This window comes from Eublepharis macularius, chromosome 11 (genome assembly GCF_028583425.1).
Source record: "Eublepharis macularius isolate TG4126 chromosome 11, MPM_Emac_v1.0, whole genome shotgun sequence".
Taxonomy (NCBI): Eukaryota; Metazoa; Chordata; class Lepidosauria; order Squamata; family Eublepharidae; genus Eublepharis; species Eublepharis macularius.
Window position 1 is genome coordinate 63,462,877 of NC_072800.1, and position 21,481 is coordinate 63,484,357.

General features: G+C 41.6%; 1 protein-coding gene across 1 annotated transcript in view; it reads right to left on the minus strand.

The window, feature by feature from the left end:
• The window catches only part of CDK14 (cyclin dependent kinase 14), a 318,753-nt gene extending 297,520 nt beyond the window's left edge, over nt 1-21,233 (minus strand). Inside the window, exons 1-2 of the mRNA XM_054992114.1 lie at nt 21,006-21,233; nt 10,396-10,427 (exon numbers count right to left, since the gene is read on the minus strand). Of these exons, the coding sequence (XP_054848089.1) occupies nt 10,396-10,427; nt 21,006-21,102 (129 nt within the window). The 5' untranslated portion in view covers nt 21,103-21,233. The remainder of the gene's footprint in view (nt 1-10,395; nt 10,428-21,005) is intronic.
• Between the last annotated feature and the right edge of the window lie 248 nt (nt 21,234-21,481).

A 21,481-nucleotide genomic window follows, 5' to 3' on the forward strand; every position in this document is an offset into this window, starting at 1 on the left:
AAAATACTATGACTGGCTCCTGCTTGATATTATAGGAGCAACATGGAAAAGGCCAAAATATCAAAAAGTACATGTTTGTCTAAACTGAAATAGAGTCCATATAGAAACAAATTTTAATGGGCTGTTTTATTGTATTATACTCTTCAGGGCAGCAAGGCTAAAGGGCAAAATATGTAGGGACAGATAATAGAACTATTTTTTCCCACAGCACCATTTTTTGTTCTTTTACTCTGGGGATTTGGCCAGTCAGATGCTTCTTTGGGACACACAACTGGGACAGAAGGCCATCCTTTCTGTCTTCAGCATCAGATATTTAGTTACACAGTATCAATGTGGAGATCCCATAGCATATCATGGCTAATTGGAAAGGCTTCCATTACAGAAGAGTTGTATAAAAAAACTAAGTATAAGTTCCACATTCAGTGTATTGCATATCTTAAACAATCACAACTATGACACCACTCAACAGAACAGAGTAGGCATATCTCCCTTCTACTTCCTGTCCTACCAGACTACACCTCTCAGCAAGCAGTGCTTCTAACCCAGTTGTTTATAACCAGTTATCTAAGACCACCACAAAAGCTCTGATGAAACAAGCAGGAGCAGCTTCAGAAAGATGAAGACAAGAAAACGACTAGTGGGAACAGCTTTGCAGGGTGGGCAGGACGCGTAGGACTGTTTGGAGGCACCAGCTGTCCCTAACACTATGCCCCTTAGGCTTCCTTTATAAATAGTCAAATTCCAGAAGGAAGCTTATACTTTTCTATTTATAAATAGAAAGAGCATCCTTATCAACAATTACTCTAAGGGAAATGGGCACTCGTCCCACACTCAACTATTTTCCATCACCGCTCTTGCTACTCCCAGGACTCAGCCACAGAACATTAAAGTTCTACAGCATAAGAGTGTTTGTTTTTTTTAAAGCAAGGCTCAAGGTGGTCAAAGGCAGCCTCTCTGAATACTTGCTGCAGTTCACCTGAACAACAAACAGAAGTCATTGTTGGCCATGCCCTGCCCTTCCCTGGTCAGGGGCAAAACTGCATGGCTCAATTTATACACAGAAGGGCTCAGATCTCTTTTCAGATCTCTCTGTAGAGAGAGACCTTGGGCTGGAAAAGAACCTTGGGCTGGAAAAGAAAATTAGCCTGGAAGACCAAGAGATAGATCCAGTCATCTTTCTCAATCTCACCCAATTATCCTTTTTATTATAGCCCCCCCCCATCCCACATGGCTTTTCTCCACAGGAGTCCCACAATCCCTGGCATAGCCTTTTTAGGGTGGACAAAGGGAAACTCCTCCTTTTTTTTTACTAGGAGAACAGCTGGCTAAACACAAGCTATGCCTGAAAAGTTAGCAAAATATCTCAGATGTAAAATGTAACATAAACCAAGGGTTGTGTATCTGAGGAGCCACAAAGTCCTTTTCCTGTGAAAAGCTAAAATGCATAAAATTTAATATGTCAAGCAAGTGATTAGTATTTCAGAGCTTTTTAAGGAAACAAACGCCCCAAAGAAAAAAGGAAAACACCAAGACTTAGTGAGAGTTACATTCCACTTCAAAGACTGATGCTATTTCAAGAAAAAAGTCAGTAGGAGAAAGAGGGTTCTTTTGGTATGGCTTCTAAGCTAGTCTATACATAGACGGATGGATTCTAGAAGAAATGAAAGCAGTTCAGTATCAGTGGTAGTAGTTTTATTAGAAGTAGTAACAGAGAAAAGTAACAAGACATGAAGGGGCTTGGCTGTTGTGACTATAGAAAAAAATTGTCAGTCTCCTGATCTGTATACAATCTCTATACATTGTCGAAGGCTTTCACGGCCGGAGAACGATGGTTGTTGTGGGTTTTCCGGGCTGTATTGCCGTGGTCTTGGCATTGTAGTTCCTGACGTTTCACCAGCAGCTGTGGCTGGCCTCTTCAGAGGTGTAGCACCAAAAGACAGAGATCTCTCAGTGAGAGATCTCTGTCTTTTGGTGCTACACCTCTGAAGAGGCCAGCCACAGCTGCTGGTGAAACGTCAGGAATTACAATGCCAAGACCACGGCAATACAGCCCGGAAAACCCACAACAACCAACAATCTCTATACAAATTCAATCTGATTAAAGTGGCAATTAATAACCTCATTCTGTAAGACATGTCTTTAATGTGTATAGCAAAGTTCTTCATCCACCTCCCTGTTCTTCCAAGCTATTTTTTTCTAGGGTTGTCCCCAACTCCTGTTATCAGTTTTCATCCTTAATTTATTGGGGAACATATCCCTCTGTCATTAGATCAAGATGAGTAGCCGTGTTAGCCTGTCTGTAGCAGTAGGAAAGAAAAAGAGTCCAGTAGCATCTATAAGACTAACAAAAATAGTGGTAAGCAGGGCTTTTTTTCTGGGGAAAGAGGTGGTGGAACTCAGTGGGTTGCCCTCAGAGAAAATGGTCACATGGCTGGTGGCCTCGCCCCCTGATCTCCAGACAGAGGGGAGTTGAGATTGCCCTCCGCGCCGCTCAGCAGCGCGGAGGGCAATCTAAACTCCCCTTTGTCTGGAAATCAGGGGGCAGGGCCACCAGCCATGTGACCATTTTGAAGAGGTTCCGGAACTCTGTTCCACCGCGTTCCCCCTGAAAAAAAGCCCTGGTGGTAAGTATGAGTTTTCATGAGTTAGAGCTCGCTTCCGTCATTGTTTTCAATCCAGCAGGTGAAGCCTTTTCTTGTTTTGTTTTGTTTTGTTTGGCATACTCCCAGTAAACTTTTTGACTTTTCTCCCTGGTTGTGTTGTGTTTGTATGTCTATATGTTTTATTGTATAGTTAAATATTTTGCATACGCATTTTAAATGCTGTTTTAACATTTTAAATGTTTTAATGTTTTGATGTTCACCATCTTGGGGACCCTATTTTGGTGGAAAGGCAGGACAGAAAGGTTTTTAATTGAATCAAAAAATAAAATCTGGAGTCCAAGTTCCTTCTGTGTTTCAGTTTGAAAATATATATACAAATCTACTTACTATTTAGCTAGTTTTACATGAAACCACAAGCTTATGCAAAGTTCTTGTTCCTTTATTATCTACTCCTTGAAAAACACAGAAGTGTGTGTGTGGAGGACCACATCTAATAGACAAGAACATTCCATGACCACATGCAAAAGTCCTTTTTTAAAAAAAAATCTCAAAACATATACGTCACAGCTATCTGAGAATAACAGATTGCTGGGGGGGAAAGGGGACATCTGTAACGGAAACCATTTTAGCTTTCCATACTGAAATGCTGGCAGTCCAGCTGCTCAAACTAGAAGAGGTCACAGTAGTTTGTCCCAGTGGGAATAATGTAACTCCTACAGTGCATTTCTTACAAGCATCTAGGCACACACACCCTTAAAAATTTTCCATCATAATATTCTTAATACACATATGCCCAGTCTTACACATCTAACATGTATTTTCTCGTGATGCTTTAGCCCATATTAACTATGCTGTGTCTCATCATGTTTGTGATTTTCTCTTCAACACAGTGACAAAATGCTTTGGTTTGCTTGTATTTTGCCCTATAATTTTGATAAACTTCTGCTCAAATTTCACTTCATGCTAAATACAGTTTTATAACCCCACTCATTCTTTTTACGTTGTCAACGGTGTTATAAATTCCATTTCATTCGCATGCATTACCAAAGTCAAAGGCACAAAGTTATATTATCCATATATCTAATTCTCAACATGCCAAGTCTGTAGATACTTAAATCCAGACACTGAAGCCATGAACAGACAAGACAGATCTTTCCACACAACTGAGAAAAGCCTTAGATTTTCAGAAAAATCTAAAATCTTAGGAAAAAACCGGTGTATGCCATCAACTCCTAGAGACTTACTGTTTTTTTAATTTTCTCAGTAGGTCTAGAACTTAATCTCTTTTCACCTCAATTTGACTCTGCAGACTCCCTTCCTGCAAATAGTGGCAGTGGTGTGAGTACATGCCTCAGATCTTCTACATGAACACAGATACAAAAAATTCATTTAGCTTCTCTGCCATCTTCCCATCTTCCTTTAGTAATCCTTTTATTCCTTGATCATCCAAGGCCCAACTTCTTCTCTGGCTGGTTTTCTGTTCTGGATATATTTAAATAAATATTTATTGTGTTCCGGATGCTTTTAGCAATCTGTTCCTCAAATTCTCTTTTTTCATGCCTAGTTATTAATTTACATCTTTTTGTTTTTGCTAGACCCCGTGGTCCCCTCTGTTCATTTCACTGGGGTAGACCTTTCACTTTTTAAAACAATTTTCTAAGGTTTCCTTGACTTGGGTTGTTAACCCTGCAGGTATTCTTTTAGACTTGGCAGTACCTTTCCTAATCTTAGGAATGCCTTCTATCTGGGTTTCAGTTAGTGTGGTTTTAAACAGCTTTCAACCATCCTCTAAGGATCTGACTCTCTTTCTATTTCCCTTGTAGCTTTCTTTTAACTATTCCCCTCATTTATGTCACGTTCCCTCTTTTGAAATCAAATGTTACCATTTTGGACTTTTGTGGTCATTTTCCAGTGACACAAATGCTGAACTTAACAGTATTGTGGACAGTGTTCCCAACCAGTGCAACAGCCTCTACACATCAGATCTTGAGCTCCGCTCAGAACCAAGTCCAAGATCACTACCCCTCTGGCTGGCTCTGTGACCAACCACTCCAGTGCACAATCATTTATGATGTCTACTTGAGTAGGTGCCACTGATTGCGACAGGATTTCACTGGTTTCTTTATAAATCAGGAGTTAAGACTGAAATCAGCTGTTCCTGCCAGGACAAGAAGACAGTGGAGAGGAGGCTTCTCTTCTGCATCTGGCTGTGTTGTGTGAAATGAGAAGCTAGGCTCATTCACATAATATGCATGTGTGATGTGTGCAGATTACATACAAATTAACAATAGCCTGCCAATTTATATTATCAGTTCAAGAAATGAACTATTGTGTTCTATTAAGCTGATGTTTACCACCTCTTAAAAACCCAGTATCATGTCATCAATACAGCCAGAGCTTCCTGTGTACATTCTAAAATGTCCTCAAGATGGAGAGTGAAAAATTCTATGGAAGGCAACCATATCACTCACCTAAAATATAGACTGATATTTAGCTTGACCTTTCCTCTAGTTTTCCTCCCTTCTCCCGTTTATCATTTTTGTAGTTCATTGTAGTATACCAAAACTTGTCTGTTCCATACACTGCACATCTCTTTGCACTCCCTCCACCCCGCTTTCAGTTTCCTGGTCAAGTCTATGTATATATATCCTAGCACACGGGGCCAACAGAATGGCCTACTTTTTACCAGTGAAGCATTGTTCATGTGTAAAAATCAATAACTTGCTATATAAAGCACAGAAATAGCAACAACAAAAAATTATTACTGCCCATCGTTCCTTCCACTAGAGACTTAGAAAAATCAACTGCTCCCCCAGAATAATGCCCAGCTCTCTACAACTGGCCCCCTGACAGAACTTTAAAAATAAAGCCATATAAACCTGAACTAGTAAGAGAGAGCAGGCTGTAAATTTAAGCACAGGACAAGGAATGGCTTAAACTGCTAAGATTTCAAATCTGTATCCACGTCTTGTTGAATATAGTGATATCATCATGCTACAATGATCATTCTCAAACAATCCCCACAGATAAAGCAAGTTGAGAATTATTGCTATAATGCAAAACAACTGCACAAAAAACAACAATGGGCGATGATGTCTACGATGGTTCTAGCATTTATGTATATCCTATTGCAGACAAAAAGAAACCATTTCACTTCAGCACTTTGCTCTATGACATAGGGCTAGAAAGAAAAACATATTAAGCACTTGCCAGCCCTGTAAAAATCCATGACCCATTCAAGGCGGCCAGTTTCTGTAGAGATCTCATCCTGATATCACCCATTAGGAAGAAAGGAAGTTGTCCCGAAAGCAGAGACTTAATTACATTCTATATGTAGAACAATCCAGCTCTGGTATTTCAGTTAAATAATGACAAAGGCTTCAGCACTAAGCTTGAAAGAAAATTTATCTTACTTAGGCATTTTTTCCCATAGCTGACAGCAGCCCAGGTTGAAGTCACTACTAGCAGCATGACCCCATTTTCCATTGAAGGAGCAGGTTTCATGGCACATGGGGATTTGAGTCTTAAATGCCATGCACTGCCTAAGTCTACTACATTAAAATGAAATAAAACAAAATGGCCGAATACCCTGTTGATGCAAGAGACAACATGTAGTTTCCAGGAGGTAAGCTGACATCCAGATTTGAACTCGTTCTTGACACACTCTGCCTAGCTGCTTACATATCAATTAATCTTCACTCAGTTTTCTCCACAGGCCTGATCTCAACTTTACACAATATACTATTCTTTTCATATCCCCTGTTACAATATCAGGATAACAATGGCCAACCCTGTCAAGGTTATTGTAAGGATCACCAAGAGCAGGAAAGTTCTGAGTGCTTAAGATAGCTATTACATAGGCTACCATATATTCTGAGGTGTCACCCTACAGAAACTACAACGCCCTCATGCCTCATCTTTCTTGGGCAAGGGCTCAACCCAGTATGTTCTGGTGTCACTTTTAGACATATGAAGGCGTAACAGAGTGGGAGGGATTCTTTTAAAAATTTCCTGGATTCCCTGCCCCAAGACATTTTTCAATTTTTCCAGTGTAAACATTGGAAAATATGGGGGAGCACTGAAAACTCCTATAAAATATTTTCACTTTATGAATGGATGAAATGCTTTGAGACAAGATTTTACTCACACAAAATATGTAGCATGAAAACATTTATGTAAAACAACCTACAGCATTAGAAAATTTCTATGAATACTGTAGTCCTGTGGTCCCCCCAACATAGTGCCCACCAACGTGTTTCCTGGTGACCACTTGCTTGTTCCTCAAATAATTTTTTCCTCAAAGCAAAGAGCCAAACCTGACTTTTCTCTACTTCAGTGGGGTAGTAGATACATCAGAACAGACTAAAAGCCATTGTTTTTGTGTTTACAGTTGTTAAAAACAGCTGCCTCCACTGTGGAATCACCCATAGTGTTGCCAGTCTCCCACTGGGGGCGGGTGATCCCCCACTCTCACCCTCCACCCCTGCCCCCACTTAGCTGATCAGCACTCCCAGATGAAGCAGCACACTCCCGGGCAGCACGGCACACTCCCATGGGCTCGATCCAGCCTGATTCAGATTCAAATTGGGCCACTGCAGAGTGCAGGAGCACTCCTGCACTCCACAGCAGTCCAAGTAGAATTTGGCCTGATTGGGCTGCTGTGGAGTGTGGGAATGCTCCTGTGCTCCACAGCAGCCCAATTCAAATCCAGCCACATTCGGGCCCGATCCAGCCCCTCCCCTGCAGAAGCACTGGAGCGCTTCCGGGCGTCCACATCCCACATGATAACATCACTTCCCGCACTCCACAGCAGCCCGTTCCAGCCTGATTCAGGCCTGATTCAGCCCCCCCTCCCCAAGGAGTACGGGAGTGCTCCCGGAGGCAGCCATGGCCTGCGCAATGACATCACTTCCCAAAAGTGACGACATCACACGAGTCCAGGATCGCATGTGCTGGTGCTGGGTCCCCCACCTCCTGCCATGAGGACAGGGGGACCTGGCAATCCTAATCACCCAACATTTAGTGATCGGGCACAGCCCTCATGGTATTCACTTAGTTGTGGCATCCACTGCCTGTTTCAAAAGTTTTAAAAGCACCCACCAGTTCAGCAAAGTTAAAGGCTCTGTAGACTTAAGCAACATAATTTCAAGGATATGTTTATTGTTTTCATGTGAATAATTCAGGAAACAATATGCACTGAAGAATACATTCAATGTTAATTTAGCAGTCCAAATAGTCCTCTAATGATCATTTGTGACTACTGTTCAAAAAAGGCACTTCTGGTTTACTACAGAATTTGTTTTCTAATTTCAACTTTTATTTTTTCTTATACCTCAAATGGCAAAAACTGGAATACATATGTTAAGGTGACATAAATAGGATCAGCAGTTTGCAGCTAGATCACTCATTCCAACTCAAAAATATTTCCTGGGAGTTTTTTCAGTACTCCCCCAGGTTTCCCCATTTTTCCTTTGAAAAACCCTCTGGGAAGGGGGAAAAGGTTTTTACATCTGTGTATACTACACAGAAAATTTACTGACATCTTGTTGATTTTGTTGTCAACATTTTAGCTTCTTCCAGAGACCAGGAGCAAATAAACAAATAAGCAAACAATATATAGAGAACAGGCCAATAGGGTTTATTTCTAGGATTCATGGGCACAGGGTTTTTTAAAAAAAATTAAAATTTAATTAGTGCAAAAACAATAAAAAATAAAAAAGCAAACAGAAGAGGGAAAGAAGAAAGAAAGAAAACAGTCCTGGGCAAAACACCATTGCCTAACCAATACATAGGTAGCTATAAAAGATTTCCAAATATCTAAAAAGAAGTTCATGTGCAGTTGCCTTCTATATGCGATACGTTCAAATGCCAATAAGTTTATAGGGTCTTCAATCCAGTGATTTACAGAAGGTGGGCTTTTGGCTTTCCAATGTTGAAGTCTAAGTCTCTTAGCAACTGTAAGGCATGTAGGGTCCATCTCTGTTGACCATCGGTTAGATTCCAAAAGACAGGCAATAATGAAGCAGTTGCTGTGCTTATACTATAATGTCATTTCCAGTACCACCTCAGAGTTACATGCGTAGATCAAGAACTGAACACAGACTCACTGATTTTCTATTACCTCTGGATACTTTCCATTTCCAGAATACTGTAATGTTCTTCCTTAAACTTCCAGTTAACATTACCTCTGTACATCTGCTCCTACTTCAAAATTTTGAAATCCCAGAAACTCAACACTGAAAATCCAGAAAGGAGGAGAGTCAAAATTGCCTTTTCTAAACCAAGTGGTCCGGCTTTTGAAAGTCTGACCATTGGGATCATTATACACCTGCAGCCAATCCTCCCCATTGGTGCTTTCAGGAACAACATGAGAAAAAGTGACAGAGTTTGACACTTTATTGGGTCAAATTTCCAGGGCATCAAGTTACCAGCATGCCCAGCAGTGGCCTCAAGGCTTACTCTGCCTTTTAGTGTCTGGTAAAGCAGTTTCTTAAAAAATGGCTATTCTTAACTTACAGGGAACAGATATTCCTTCCTCTGTACTCTCCCATTCGGCTAGGTAGAAACTTAGTTTGCTAATTTTCAAATGGATAAGTGGTAGCACCATTTTGTTTTTCTCTTAATTTCATTGTTATAGATGTTTACTGTCATCATAAGCCACCTAGAAGACACTTGTATGCAAAGATGGGGTATAAACTAATACATTATTATCAATAAACAAATACATTATTGCCCCTCCCTCTCTAGGCAGAAGAATCTGAGCACTAATCTTCAGCAAAAGTACTGGAATATTTTGAAACTGGGTCTTTGCCAGCACAGAAACCAGGCTTGTGAAGGCACCAACTAAGAATATACTATTTTAGACCAACATCATTCATAACACTGTCAGGATTCTTTTCTTGCTTTAGCTACACAGCTTGTACAGGTATCATGTATTTGTATAAAACCTGCAAGAAACAATACATCTATGGAGGTGGCGGGGCAGAAGGCACACAGAATCCATAAAACAGTAGTATACTTTTTTTTAAAAAAAAGGCCAGTCACAAAATACTGAGCACATATTTCCCAGAATTCTTCACCTGGCTAGATGCTAAGTAGAAAGGGAGGGGTGGGATGTTGGAAGAGCCCTTAGGACTGCAGTTTGCAGCTTTCTTATAACAGAGACCAGTAGGACCTCAAGACTTAATTAGATTACATGTTGTTGTGTACAAATGGGACTCCAAGAGGCAGCTGGTATTAAAAAGAAAAAAAGACTTTCCTTTTAAAAATTTTAAAAAATACAGTTCATCAGAACTCTTCTCATTTCTACCAAAAGATATAAAATAATGCATAGGAACAAATGATCCAACAGAATGCAGCCTCATATCTATTGTGGGCCCTCTTGCCTATGGTTCACCACTTTTTGTGGCACAAAGCTGCTCTTTCACCAAATGACACAGTATCTTGAAACTGGTTGTCCAATTCTCATCCCAACAAGATAAATCTATTATTTAGCAGCAAGTCACCAAGCACCAGAATATAGATTACATCATGTATATGTTTCCTACAGACGTGATTAGGCTTCAACATTAAGGGTACTTTCACAGTACAGAACGCTGGTTTTGAAAGCACTTCATACACATTAGTTTAACCTTATATATGGAAACCAATTCTTATCCCAGTATCTCTTCTGAAGCATTACATTTGAAGGTGAAGAAAGTGAGAGATATACAACATGATATACAATACATGATACAATGTCAGACACTACTCCAGCTTTTAAAAATTAAGCTGTTTGAAATATTTAACTTACCTCATCAAAGCCATTATCATCTTTCTTCAAGGCTTTAAAATAAAAAAGAAGACAGAGTTATTAATAAGTTGTGGAGTGCCAGGATACTAAAAAGAAATATTCCTGGTATTTATAAAAATTAACCTTCATAATAACTTTTGCACACAAATATCAATACGGCACACAAGAAGCAGAGAGAGAGAAAATACATTTTTAAAAAAACTTTTTCACTAATATCTATCACAATATTCCGCTAGATTCAGTTGAAGGTAACATTAGTTGGCATTTATTTATCTCCTGCTTTTGATCCCAATGGGGACACAGAACAGCTTACCACATCACTTGACCCTCCTCCATTTTATCTTTACAACAATCCTGTGAGGTAAGTTAAGCTGAATGTATGCAACTGGCCCAAAGTCACTCAGCAAACTTCCATGGAAGCCTACAGACTTGAACCTGGGGATTCCCAGATTCTAGTCTGACACTCTTGTGTACTTAATTCAAATTGAACATGCTTAATACTTACGCCAGCTATTGCATAAAGGCTTTGTCATATAAGGGAAATTCACAATGTCCCCAGTTCACCTCCTGTTCCAAACTCGGTGAATGCCTGTGGCACCCTGGCTATGAGCTACTAATATGCCTGTTCTCCGTAATCCTTTTTCTGCAGGGTTTGTGTCCAGTGGCACCTGAGAAACTGACAGGATTTTCAGAGTATAAGCTTTCAAGAGTCAGAGCTCCCTTCTTCACGTACCTTCTTCAGATTAATGGATAATCATACAAGAAGTATCTGAAAAAGGAAACTCTGACTCTCAAAAGCTTATACTCCGGAAATTTTTGGTCTCTCAGGTACCAGTGGACTCAAACTCTGTTGTTCTACCGCAGACCAACACAGCTACCCACCTAAATCTTTTTTCTACTTCATAAATTTAGCATGGGGGGGGGGAGGCATTGCCATAGGAAGCCATAGACAACAAGAAATGAACAGTGCAATCCTAAACAGAGTTACACCATTCTAAGTCCATTGAAACCAAGGCGTAACTTTGTTTAGGATTGTACTGTAACCCCATCACACTGTCCTGGCCCCAAAGACAGTAATAACAAACATGACCCATGCTATCTTCGAAATTTCCTAGCAAGTTGCTAAAAGTTATTTTGAGAACATTGGGCCAAAGGCTGCATAGAAGCAATTCTCTCCAAGTCTCACACCTAGAATGTTTACTATAACTAATGTTATCAGTTTCATCGCCACAACACTAGACCAGCTGGACAATTTTGCTGCAAATATCTGGGTTTTAAACAACCAATGTATCAAAATGCATCTGTTTCCTACTGGGAAAACTGCATACAGTGCAGCTTTTTCTACTGAAACTCAGATGAAGGCTTTATTATTAAGGAGGCAAGGAGAAAAATCATGTTATGAGAGCACAGGAAAAGAGCAGGAATGAAACTGCAAACAGCTGTAATTCAGCATCCAACTTGCACCATATGAATTAAATGGTGGTAACCCAAACTCTGGGCACAGCAAAGAAAAATTCCTGAATCTTTCACTTACGGCTAGCAATTACTCCTTTGTAAGAATTCTGGTGTTGGCACAACCACTTACAGTTCCACAACCCCTGGTGACTATGAAAAGATGTAATTAAAAAATATTAACAATTGCAAAAGCATAAACCAGAGGAAGTGGTAATGAGGCTTTTTTGTGTATATACTTCCGCTTTCTTAGGTTCTATCCATCTTAGGTTCTGTCCATCTGGCAGTAAAGTGTCATTCACATCCTCAGGGTCCCTTCACCAGGAAGCCCTAAACATAGACAGCTAACAGAGCAAATAGATTAGGGGCAAATCCACATGCCCTTGGCTTTGCACTAAATGTTCACTAAACACCCAGAAGTATAGCATCTTTCTAGCGCAATTTCAGAAATCACGCTAGAAAGACGCTATACTTCCGGCTGTTTCGCGAACATTTAGCACAACGCCGGGACGCTCCAAAGGCATTTGCCCTAGTTTAGATCAGCCACATCAAAAAGCTCTGATTGTAGAACACTAGCACATAACATCTAATACTAATGTTAGGGCCTCTCTCTAACTCTAGTAATCTATAAGCAGCAGAAACCCCTCTTTGGCCCTTTTCGCACTTATGGTTTAAACCGCCATTTATGAGCATTCGCCCCAATCGCAGTGGCTTTGGCATTGCACCCGTTCATTTCACACTGTCCACTGCAATTTTGATTTGGTGTCTGTGCTTCATTTCAAACCCACTTTGAAGCCTCGGTGCAGTTTCAGGCTTTCGGGACCTTGCAATTCACGTCATACTTTTAAAAAAAAATCTGAGCATGCGTAGTAACGTTGCAATGTTGGAACCCTTCCCCCCTATTTGCTGATTGGGTTGTCCCCTGCCCACTGGAGAGGCAATTGGTGGCAGAGTTCTGGGGGAAAACACGTACCACTCTCATTTTTTTTTAATCAAGCCAGGAAAGGGTTAAAATGCTGCCAATTCATCCCCTCCCTGCAAGCCGGCAGAGGCTTGTTTCCAAAGGGCTGTGCAAAAGGCTTGGTGTTTTTTTTCCTCTTTGGCAAAGTCTGAAACATGCCTGGGAGGGAGGGAAAAGCAGCCATTTAATCCTTCCCTGGCTTTTAAAGCCAGGAAGAAAGTGCAGTAACATTACAAGTTGTGACCCATTCTTGTCTTTAAAAAAAAAAAAAAGAGTGTGTGTGCATACTCTAAGGGAGGAAGGAGAAAGCAGCTATTTAACCCTTTCCTTGCTTTTAAAGCTAGCAGGGAATTAGCAGCAAGCTTAGGAATCATTCCTGGCTTTGGAAAAAAAATAAAAGAGCATGCATGCTGGGAGGAAGGAAACCAACGGAGAAGCAACCTTATGACCCTCACCTCGCTTTACTAAAAAAAAAATGGTGGACAAGGAGTTCAGAGAGCTGAGGAGGGTGGGAGTGGTTAATTCCGCACAAACCAATCAGCTCCCAGGGAAAAGGAGAGTGGGGGAGAGAAGCAAAAAGGGGGCAAAAGTGTTCACATTAGCAAAACGCGGGCCAGCTGCCATTCGGCAGTGGACTTAAAAAAACATCAGGGTATGTCCGCACGGGGGAAAACTGGGGATACAGCGAACAAAAAGCGGGACTGCGTCCCATGACTGTTTTGAAAGTGTGAAAACCTTGCAAACATGGGATGTAGAACAGGTACAAACACGCTATAAAAACCGAGTGCGAAAAGTACCTTTTAGACACTCCCTTCTCCCTTATGGGAATTAGACCAGTTTCTGCTTTTTAGAGGTTATTCATTTATTTAGAGGTTATATCTGAAGGATCATCACTTTTCATATGTCCCAGTGCACCAACTACAGTCCTCAGGCAGCCATTTGCTGGCTATTCCACCACTTAAGGTGGCCCATCTGGCAGTGACCAAAGCTCAAGCCATCTCCATCCTAGCTGTCTCCTTGGAGAGCTTCAAGAGGCGTTGCAGGGCTTCCTTGGTTGCCAAGAATCCTAAAGGGGTGTAAATGGCAGTTATCTTTTAGGAGGGGAGAGACAGACTTGGGGTTTGTTATTTTATTTTGGTTTTAACTAGAAAAACTGGAAAGGCAGGGCATAAACTGTTTTTAAAAATAAATAATTCATATGAATTATAAATGCATGTTACTGTCATATGACGTTCCACTGGGATATTTGCCTCAGACTTGGAATTTGGCTTTGCTATCAAGAACATTTTTCTTCTTTACATCAGAGACAACTCTTTACACTTTAGCAGCTATTTACTCAGTATTTAGTAGCTATTTACTCAAGCTTTACATGCTATGGTATTTTTACGCTTGCAAGAGCCTGGTTTGTAGAACTGAGTTTGTCAGGTATTAGTAAGCACACAATCTTGCAGATAAAACTAACATTAACATGTTCACCAAATGTATAATAAAGAAGAGGCATAGGATAGTATGCTGCCATTCATTAATGCATCATCCATACACAGAATACTGTCTACAGCACTGGAATTCCCAGATAAAGAAAAAAAAGTGGGAACGATATAGGAAAGGGTGAACAAAATGGAAGAAGTACATATTCCTTGCAATGAATGGAAGTATCTTTCCTATGATCGGATATTTAAAGATACAATGTCCATTAAAAAATAACTGGAGAGCTGAAGAAGAAGGGGAGAGAAAGCATACTTCATAATAGGGTTTTACAAGATTATTAGTCCAGAGAGGGTCTGGAAGAAGTTTCTTGCAACTTGAGTCTCACTCAAGCTATCCTCTAATGTAGGCTAGGCTCTTGAATCACTTGTGTGACTGGAAAGGGATTAAGAAGTAGAAGTCCTGCCTTGAGCAGTATATGTACTCTCTTTGGGAATTATTAGCCAAATTTCATGAGGATAGTTAGGTGGGTGGCTGTGTTGGTCTGCAGTAGAACTGCAGGATTTGAGACCAGTGGCACTTTAGAAACCAACAGGATTTTCAGAATGTAAGCTTTCAAGAGTCTGAAGAAGGGAGCCCTGACTCTCAAATGCTTACACTCTGAAAATCTTGTTGGTCTCTAAGGTGCCATTGGGAAAAAACCCTGCTAGCCAAATTCCACTGACCCGAGCTGTGGCAAAGACAATTGTGTCTGTCTGTTTCCAGGCACTCTTTACATTAAGGTTCTAAATGGCTTGGAGTCCAGCTCCTTGGAGGACCACCTCCTCCTATATTGTCTGCCAGCTAAAATTTTCCTCACAAGCCCTGCTCTCTATGCCCCTACCTGCAGAACCGAGGCAGGTGAAGCCTACATATGGGGTTTCTTCAGTGGTGGCACCTCACATATAGAATACCTTCCCCTTGAGGCTGCCTGACACCTACGCTACTCTTTTTTTAAACACCAGGCCAAAATATTTCTGTATACCCAGGCTTTTAATTAAGGGATTTACCTTTTAACATCACTTTTTATAGTCTGATCGCTTTAAGCTGATCAGTGTTTTGAGTTTCTTTATGTAAACTACCTGAGGCAGGTTCTCTGGGGAGGTGGCAGAATTTTTAAAAAGTAAGTAAGTCATAATCAATGTGCAAAACTCACTGTTGCAAGACGAGCCCTGCTTAGACATTTTGCTTGTTTTCACTTCTATTTGTTTCCAAAAATCAAGGGATTGGGCACAGCACAATCTGACCTTCCTTGGGCACTTCTCTCAAGAGCTTTAGAAGGAACACACACAGTGCTCCCAGGATCCCATTTCAAATAATGACATGCAGACCCTTCCATGGTTCTGCACTTCAAAACAATGCCAAAAACCAATTCACCAATAACTAAACTATCAAGTATCACCACCAACAATTACAGTACAAAGGAACTCATTCTCTGCAAAAATGAATCCTTTCTACATATTGTTGACATAATTCAGCAGTTTTCATACCATCCCAAACAAGGAATTATTGAAATAGGAATTTCTATTTTAAGTAGAAGCTATTTTTTCCTTTAAGTATGCCTTTCTAAGAGCTGCTGCTAGCATAAGAGCGGTCTTGCCGGACAGGCCCCAAACCAACCAACTAGATACCCCTGGTAAGCCTACAAGGATATCTAACGTAGCATAGCCTCCCCTAGTGTTGCCACCCAGTTGCTGGCATTCAACGGCCTACTGCCACCAAACACAGAGGTTCCCTTTAGCCCTCAATAATAATTGCTATTAATAGACGAATCCTTTGTTCATACATCCAATGCACTTTTAAAGATTTGCTCCCTACCAGAAGACTGGACAGGAGCAAACGTAACATTTTTTTTTAAAGTGATCCACATGAGATCCAGAAAAGCACAGGCAGCTTGTCTATTATCTGTGTTCTGAATAACTTCATGGAAACGTATTAAAGATAAAATTATTAAAGAGATAGAAGAACAAGCCCTATTGAGTAAGCCCTTTACAGCATCTTATGTAAAGAGAAGTCTGCCTCACCAAATCTTGGGAGTGAAAACAAGCATGAGGATAAAAGACAACCTACTAACGTTAACTTTGACTTCCTAAAAGCTATTATCAAAGCTCTTCACCACAGACTCTTGAGTAAACTTAACAGTCCAGGGACAAGAAGACAGATCCTCTTGTGAGTTAAATGATCAGAAGCAAGGTATAGGAGTAAACTGATATCTCTCACAAAGGAAACAAGCAAGCAGTGGAGTCCCACAGAGATCTGCATTGGAACTGGTGCTATTTAGTTTGTTCACAAATGATCTGGAATTGAGAGTAAGCAATGAAGTGTCCAAGTTTCATGTTTAGATGGGTGAATACCCAAGTGGATGTGAAATGTTCCAATAGTTTGTTTTCAAATTGAATGATGCTGTGGCATTTGAGATTCAAGGTGTAAAACAATGCATACTGGGGTAAAAGCACTAACTTTATGTGTACACTGATAGAATCTGAACTGGTAGCAACTAATCAGGAAAGGGATTTTGAGGTCACCCTGGACATCTCATTAATTCATTGTGCAGCAGTGCTGAAAAAGACAAACTCTATGCTAACAATTATTTTAAAAGGGATGAAGAATAAAACCACCAATATTGTGATGACCTTGTATGGACTACAGTGTGGCCACATTTCAAATGCTGTGTACAATTTCTGGTTGAGCCATCATAAAAAAAGAACTGGAAATGGTACTGGAGAAAGCAATCAAAATGATTAAAGGGGTCGGAGTACTCTTGTTATAACTTTAGGGGTTTGAGGATCAAAAAAATGACAAACATAACAGATTTTTTAAAAAAGTTATTCATGACATAGAGAACAGAAAGAGCACTTTTTCTCCTTTCCCCCCAATACTGAACTACACCCAATGACGTTGATTTAGAATTTGGGTGGGGGGATACTTCTTTACACATCACTTAACTAGAGCTGCCAAGCCCCTGTGGGGGCAGGAATCCTTCATCCCCAAGGTCTTGTCACCTGCTGCTGATGGAAGTGGCTGTAGGAGAATATTTTTTTTAAAAAAATAAGGCCTTGTCTACTTACAGGAATTTCTTACTGTATTATTCTGGCAGTTCCTAGAACTACCCAGAAGTAACAAACAGTAGCTCTAGGAAACACTCTATAGTAAAGCTGAAAGTTCTTAACTTACTTCTGGGTAGCTCTAGGAATTGCCAGAACTATATGATAAGAACTTCCTGTTAAGTAGAGGAGGCTTTTTCTTCCAGGATTCCCCCATCACCATCACCACCACCCTCCAGCCACCTGCCAGGAACTGCCTGGCAATCCTACATTTAAACCAACCTGTGGGACCCGGTGCCACGGGATGTAGCGATTGTCATAAACTGAGATGGCTTCACAGGGTGATAGACCTATCACTTGCTGTTAGTGATCATGGCTAAAGAATTCATGGCCAACTTGTGGGCCTTCTGCAGGCATCTAATTAGCTACCAAGCAACAGGACGCAGGATTAGATGGCCCCCGGACCAGATCCAGCACGCTGCTCTTGTTTTCTTGAAGCAATCTAAACTAGCTGCCAAACCATAACTTCTGCTATAAATTAATGATTTGTTATGCAGAGAAGCACTTCTTTTTGTCTATCTTGAATTTACTGCCAATGTATTTTATTTGATGACTCCAACTTATCACAGGAGAGAAAAGTTACCTGTTCACTCTCTGGAATAATGCATCATTGCATAAACTTCTATTGTATTTACTGTTAGTCAATTTTTTCTAAAATAAAATAAGTCGATGTATTGTCGAAGGCTTTCACGGCCGGAGAACGATGGTTGTTGTGGGTTTTCCGGGCTGTATTGCCGTGGTCTTGGCATTGTAGTTCCTGACGTTTCGCCAGCAGCTGTGGCTGGCATCTTCAGAGGTGTAGCACCAAAAGACAGAGATCTCTCAGTGTCACAGTCTGATGTGTCTCAGTGTCACACTGTGACACTGAGAGATCTCTGTCTTTTGGTGCTACACCTCTGAAGATGCCAGCTACAGCTGCTGGCGAAACGTCAGGAACTACAATGCCAAGACCACGGCAATACAGCCCGGAAAACCCACAACAACCATAAAATAAGTCATTTAGATACTTTCAATATGGACGTTTAAAAAAACTTCAGGTGGGTAGCTATGTTGGTTTGTGGCTGAAGAACAAGATTGGACTCCAGTAGCAACATAAAGACCAACAAGATTTCCAGGATATAAGATTTCAAGAGTCAAGCACTTTTGGGGAGCCTGAGTCTTTAAAGCTCATACCTTGGAAATCTTGTTGGTCTTTAAGATATTGCTGGACTTGAATCTTGGTTTTTAAAAATGTTCATCATTTGCCAACTGGAAACAATTCGATAGAAAAAAATACTCATTTTTGGCCAAAAAAGCAGTAACAGAAATTCCACAGATAATACTGTGACTGGTTGTTTTAGCTAAGGTAGAAACAAACAAAAACTGATTACTGATATCTGAACTTTGGATGTGGAAAGCAAGCACATATTTCACATTAGCAGGAGCAAGGCATCACAGCACGTATCAGTAGAGAGATGAAAGAATAGAGCTAGATAAGTAACTAGGCAGTATGTTGTAGTGGTTAGCATGTTAAACTAGGAAGGAACTGTGCGCATCTTCCCCACCCTCCTGCTTCTAAAATAATGTGCATTTTTAAAAGCTTTCAGATGGAAGATGTTCAGGACAATTCAAAAAATTACTTATTACTTTATAATATTCAAATAAAAAGCTATTGCTCCACCGTTTTGGAACGTTTCATGCTTTAGTGGGTTTTTAAAAAATAATAAAACTTATTAAAAACCGAGACCATCAGAAAGGAGAATCAAACTTGTTTGCTATTGCCTTAGATTACAATAGGCTTTCAAGGCCAGCCAACTGGCAACTAAAATATGCTTCACATTTATTTGGCTGTTGTTGCCTTTTTTCAGCCTCTCACTATCAGGCTGGTGTGAAAGTCCTTAGTTATCACTCATTCCCAGAGCATCATGGTTCTTTGCTATCTTTTGCTACTTCCTTACTTGTACAGAGAATACTAAGCATATATACATAGAAATATGGAAAGTTCATTTGGAAGTAAATTCTCTTGAATTCCAAGGAGACATGCTCCCTAGCAATTGTGTTTAGAATCACAGCTTCGTACTGCATTCCAGTGCATGGAGAAGTCCTTTTGAAATCAACGGGGCATATCTGGAAGTAAAGACATTTCTAATGAATTCTAGGAAATGCTTAGAACAAGGCTGTGAATACAGGAAACTGATGCCTTATTTGCCTTCAGACTAGTGGCACACTCTTACACTTTACTCCAGACATCTATAGCATAGTAACAGAAGCTAGAGATACAAAAGGCTGACTGGGATCTCCATGGGGGCGGGGGGGGGGGAGGAGAATGATCATAAGATTTGACAGAAACAAACCATTCATCTTAAACCAAACCTGAACAGTTTGTGGTTTTACTGTTTCTGTACCATTTTGGCTACGGAATGAAACACACAACGTAAGAAACAAAAGAAGAGCCCACCACATTTGTTGTGCATTGTGAATGAGCCAGCAAGCCCCTTTGTGAGTCAACTAGGCAGCAGAACTGTAGATTCAACGCAATATTAACTGAGAATTCAAGGAAAGGGGGAAGCGATGGGCAGAACAGAGGGAAAGACTTCCACATCCCAAGTTAGCTGGGCAGGCATAGTCTGACCAAAGTCCAAAGTCCAAGGATGGTTTCCTCTTAGCACTGAACCGTCTGGGAACCTCAACTCTTATTCCTACTCCTTCAACATAACAATTAAAAGACATTATTTTCTTCTGCAGCTTTATCACAATTGCTATCAAACATGGTCACTGGTGCCCAAACAAGAGAAACTCCTGTTATGGTAAGGATTCCAAAAATGAATGATTATGTGCTACAAAGCCACCCCTTAAAATAATTCCAAATGTCACTATTCCTTCTCTGGAAGGAAAGGTCACTAATATTTATCACTCATTTCTTTCCAAAGTGTGTGGCACTAAATTCAACAGCAGCAGTTTCCAACTATATAACACCAGTACACACAAACACCCCATATTTGGTATATCCATAAATTCTCTTCTGACATCCCAGTTCAATGAAGGCAGTTGTCTCTTGCTGGGCACTCAGTAACAGACCCCATGCCCACACAAGCCATTCCCATACATTACATGGAAGCAGATTTTCTATCATCTGCGTTAGTGTGTTATGGAGATGGGGGAGACAGATTTTACCCGCGATATATGCAATCAAGTGCAGATTAGAAGTAATCCCCTCGCTCTCTGCGATAAGGCCACTTAATAAGCAACCCTAAGATAAGCAGCCGCACTGAACTCTGCGGGATTCCGTTCCAGGCTAACACGCATCGGATCGGAATGCAATGGGAACATTCATCCAGATGTTGCGCGCGCCAAAGAAAGGGCTTCAGGGGAGTAATTCGCAATAAGCAAGGCGGACAAAGCAGTTTAAGCAGACTCACGCCCATTAACGTCGCTGGATTGAGAAGCGTTTAGGGCTGCCCCGTAACAGAGTCCCCATAAGAATTATCCGGGGTAAAGACGCCAAAAGGAGGGCAAGCCAGAGCCAGCCGCGCGCCCCTCGCAGGAATGCCCCGCTCCGCCCCGGGACACTCGGGCAGGCGAGGCGCCCTTGCGCCGCTGCAGTCACCCGCCCGCCTGCCCGGCCCCCACTCCGCTCGCCCGCGGCTCACCGATTCTGCCGAAACTCTCCGACAAAGTTCGCCGCAACTTTTTCATCCTGCTGAGCTTCTTCTCGGCGGCGGGCTGCGAGTCGAGCAGGTCGCACATCTGGCTCCGCGGGAGGGCGGCCGCGCCGAGCCCCGAGCCGAGCCACACGCCCCGTCGGCAAGCGGGGCAGAGGCGGGCGGCAGCGGCTCCGCGCGCTCGCACTTTGGGCTGCTCCGCTCGGACGGAGGGGCTCCTCTACGTGGTGCACGGAGCGGCAGCCGCCGCCGGCGCAGGCGCCCCCCTGCCCATAGTTTCCCCTGCCTCGGAATTGGGGGACGCGCCCGGCCAGACAATGAGGGGTGGAGGAGGAAGGGGGCTTCTCCCTCTGGCAAGCGGGGAGGGAGAAGGCAGGCAAAGACGCGCGAGGGCGAGAGGAGAAAGAAAGGAGGAGACGCCGCCAGCAGCAGGGCGGGAAGGAAAGGGGAGCGACGGGGAGAAA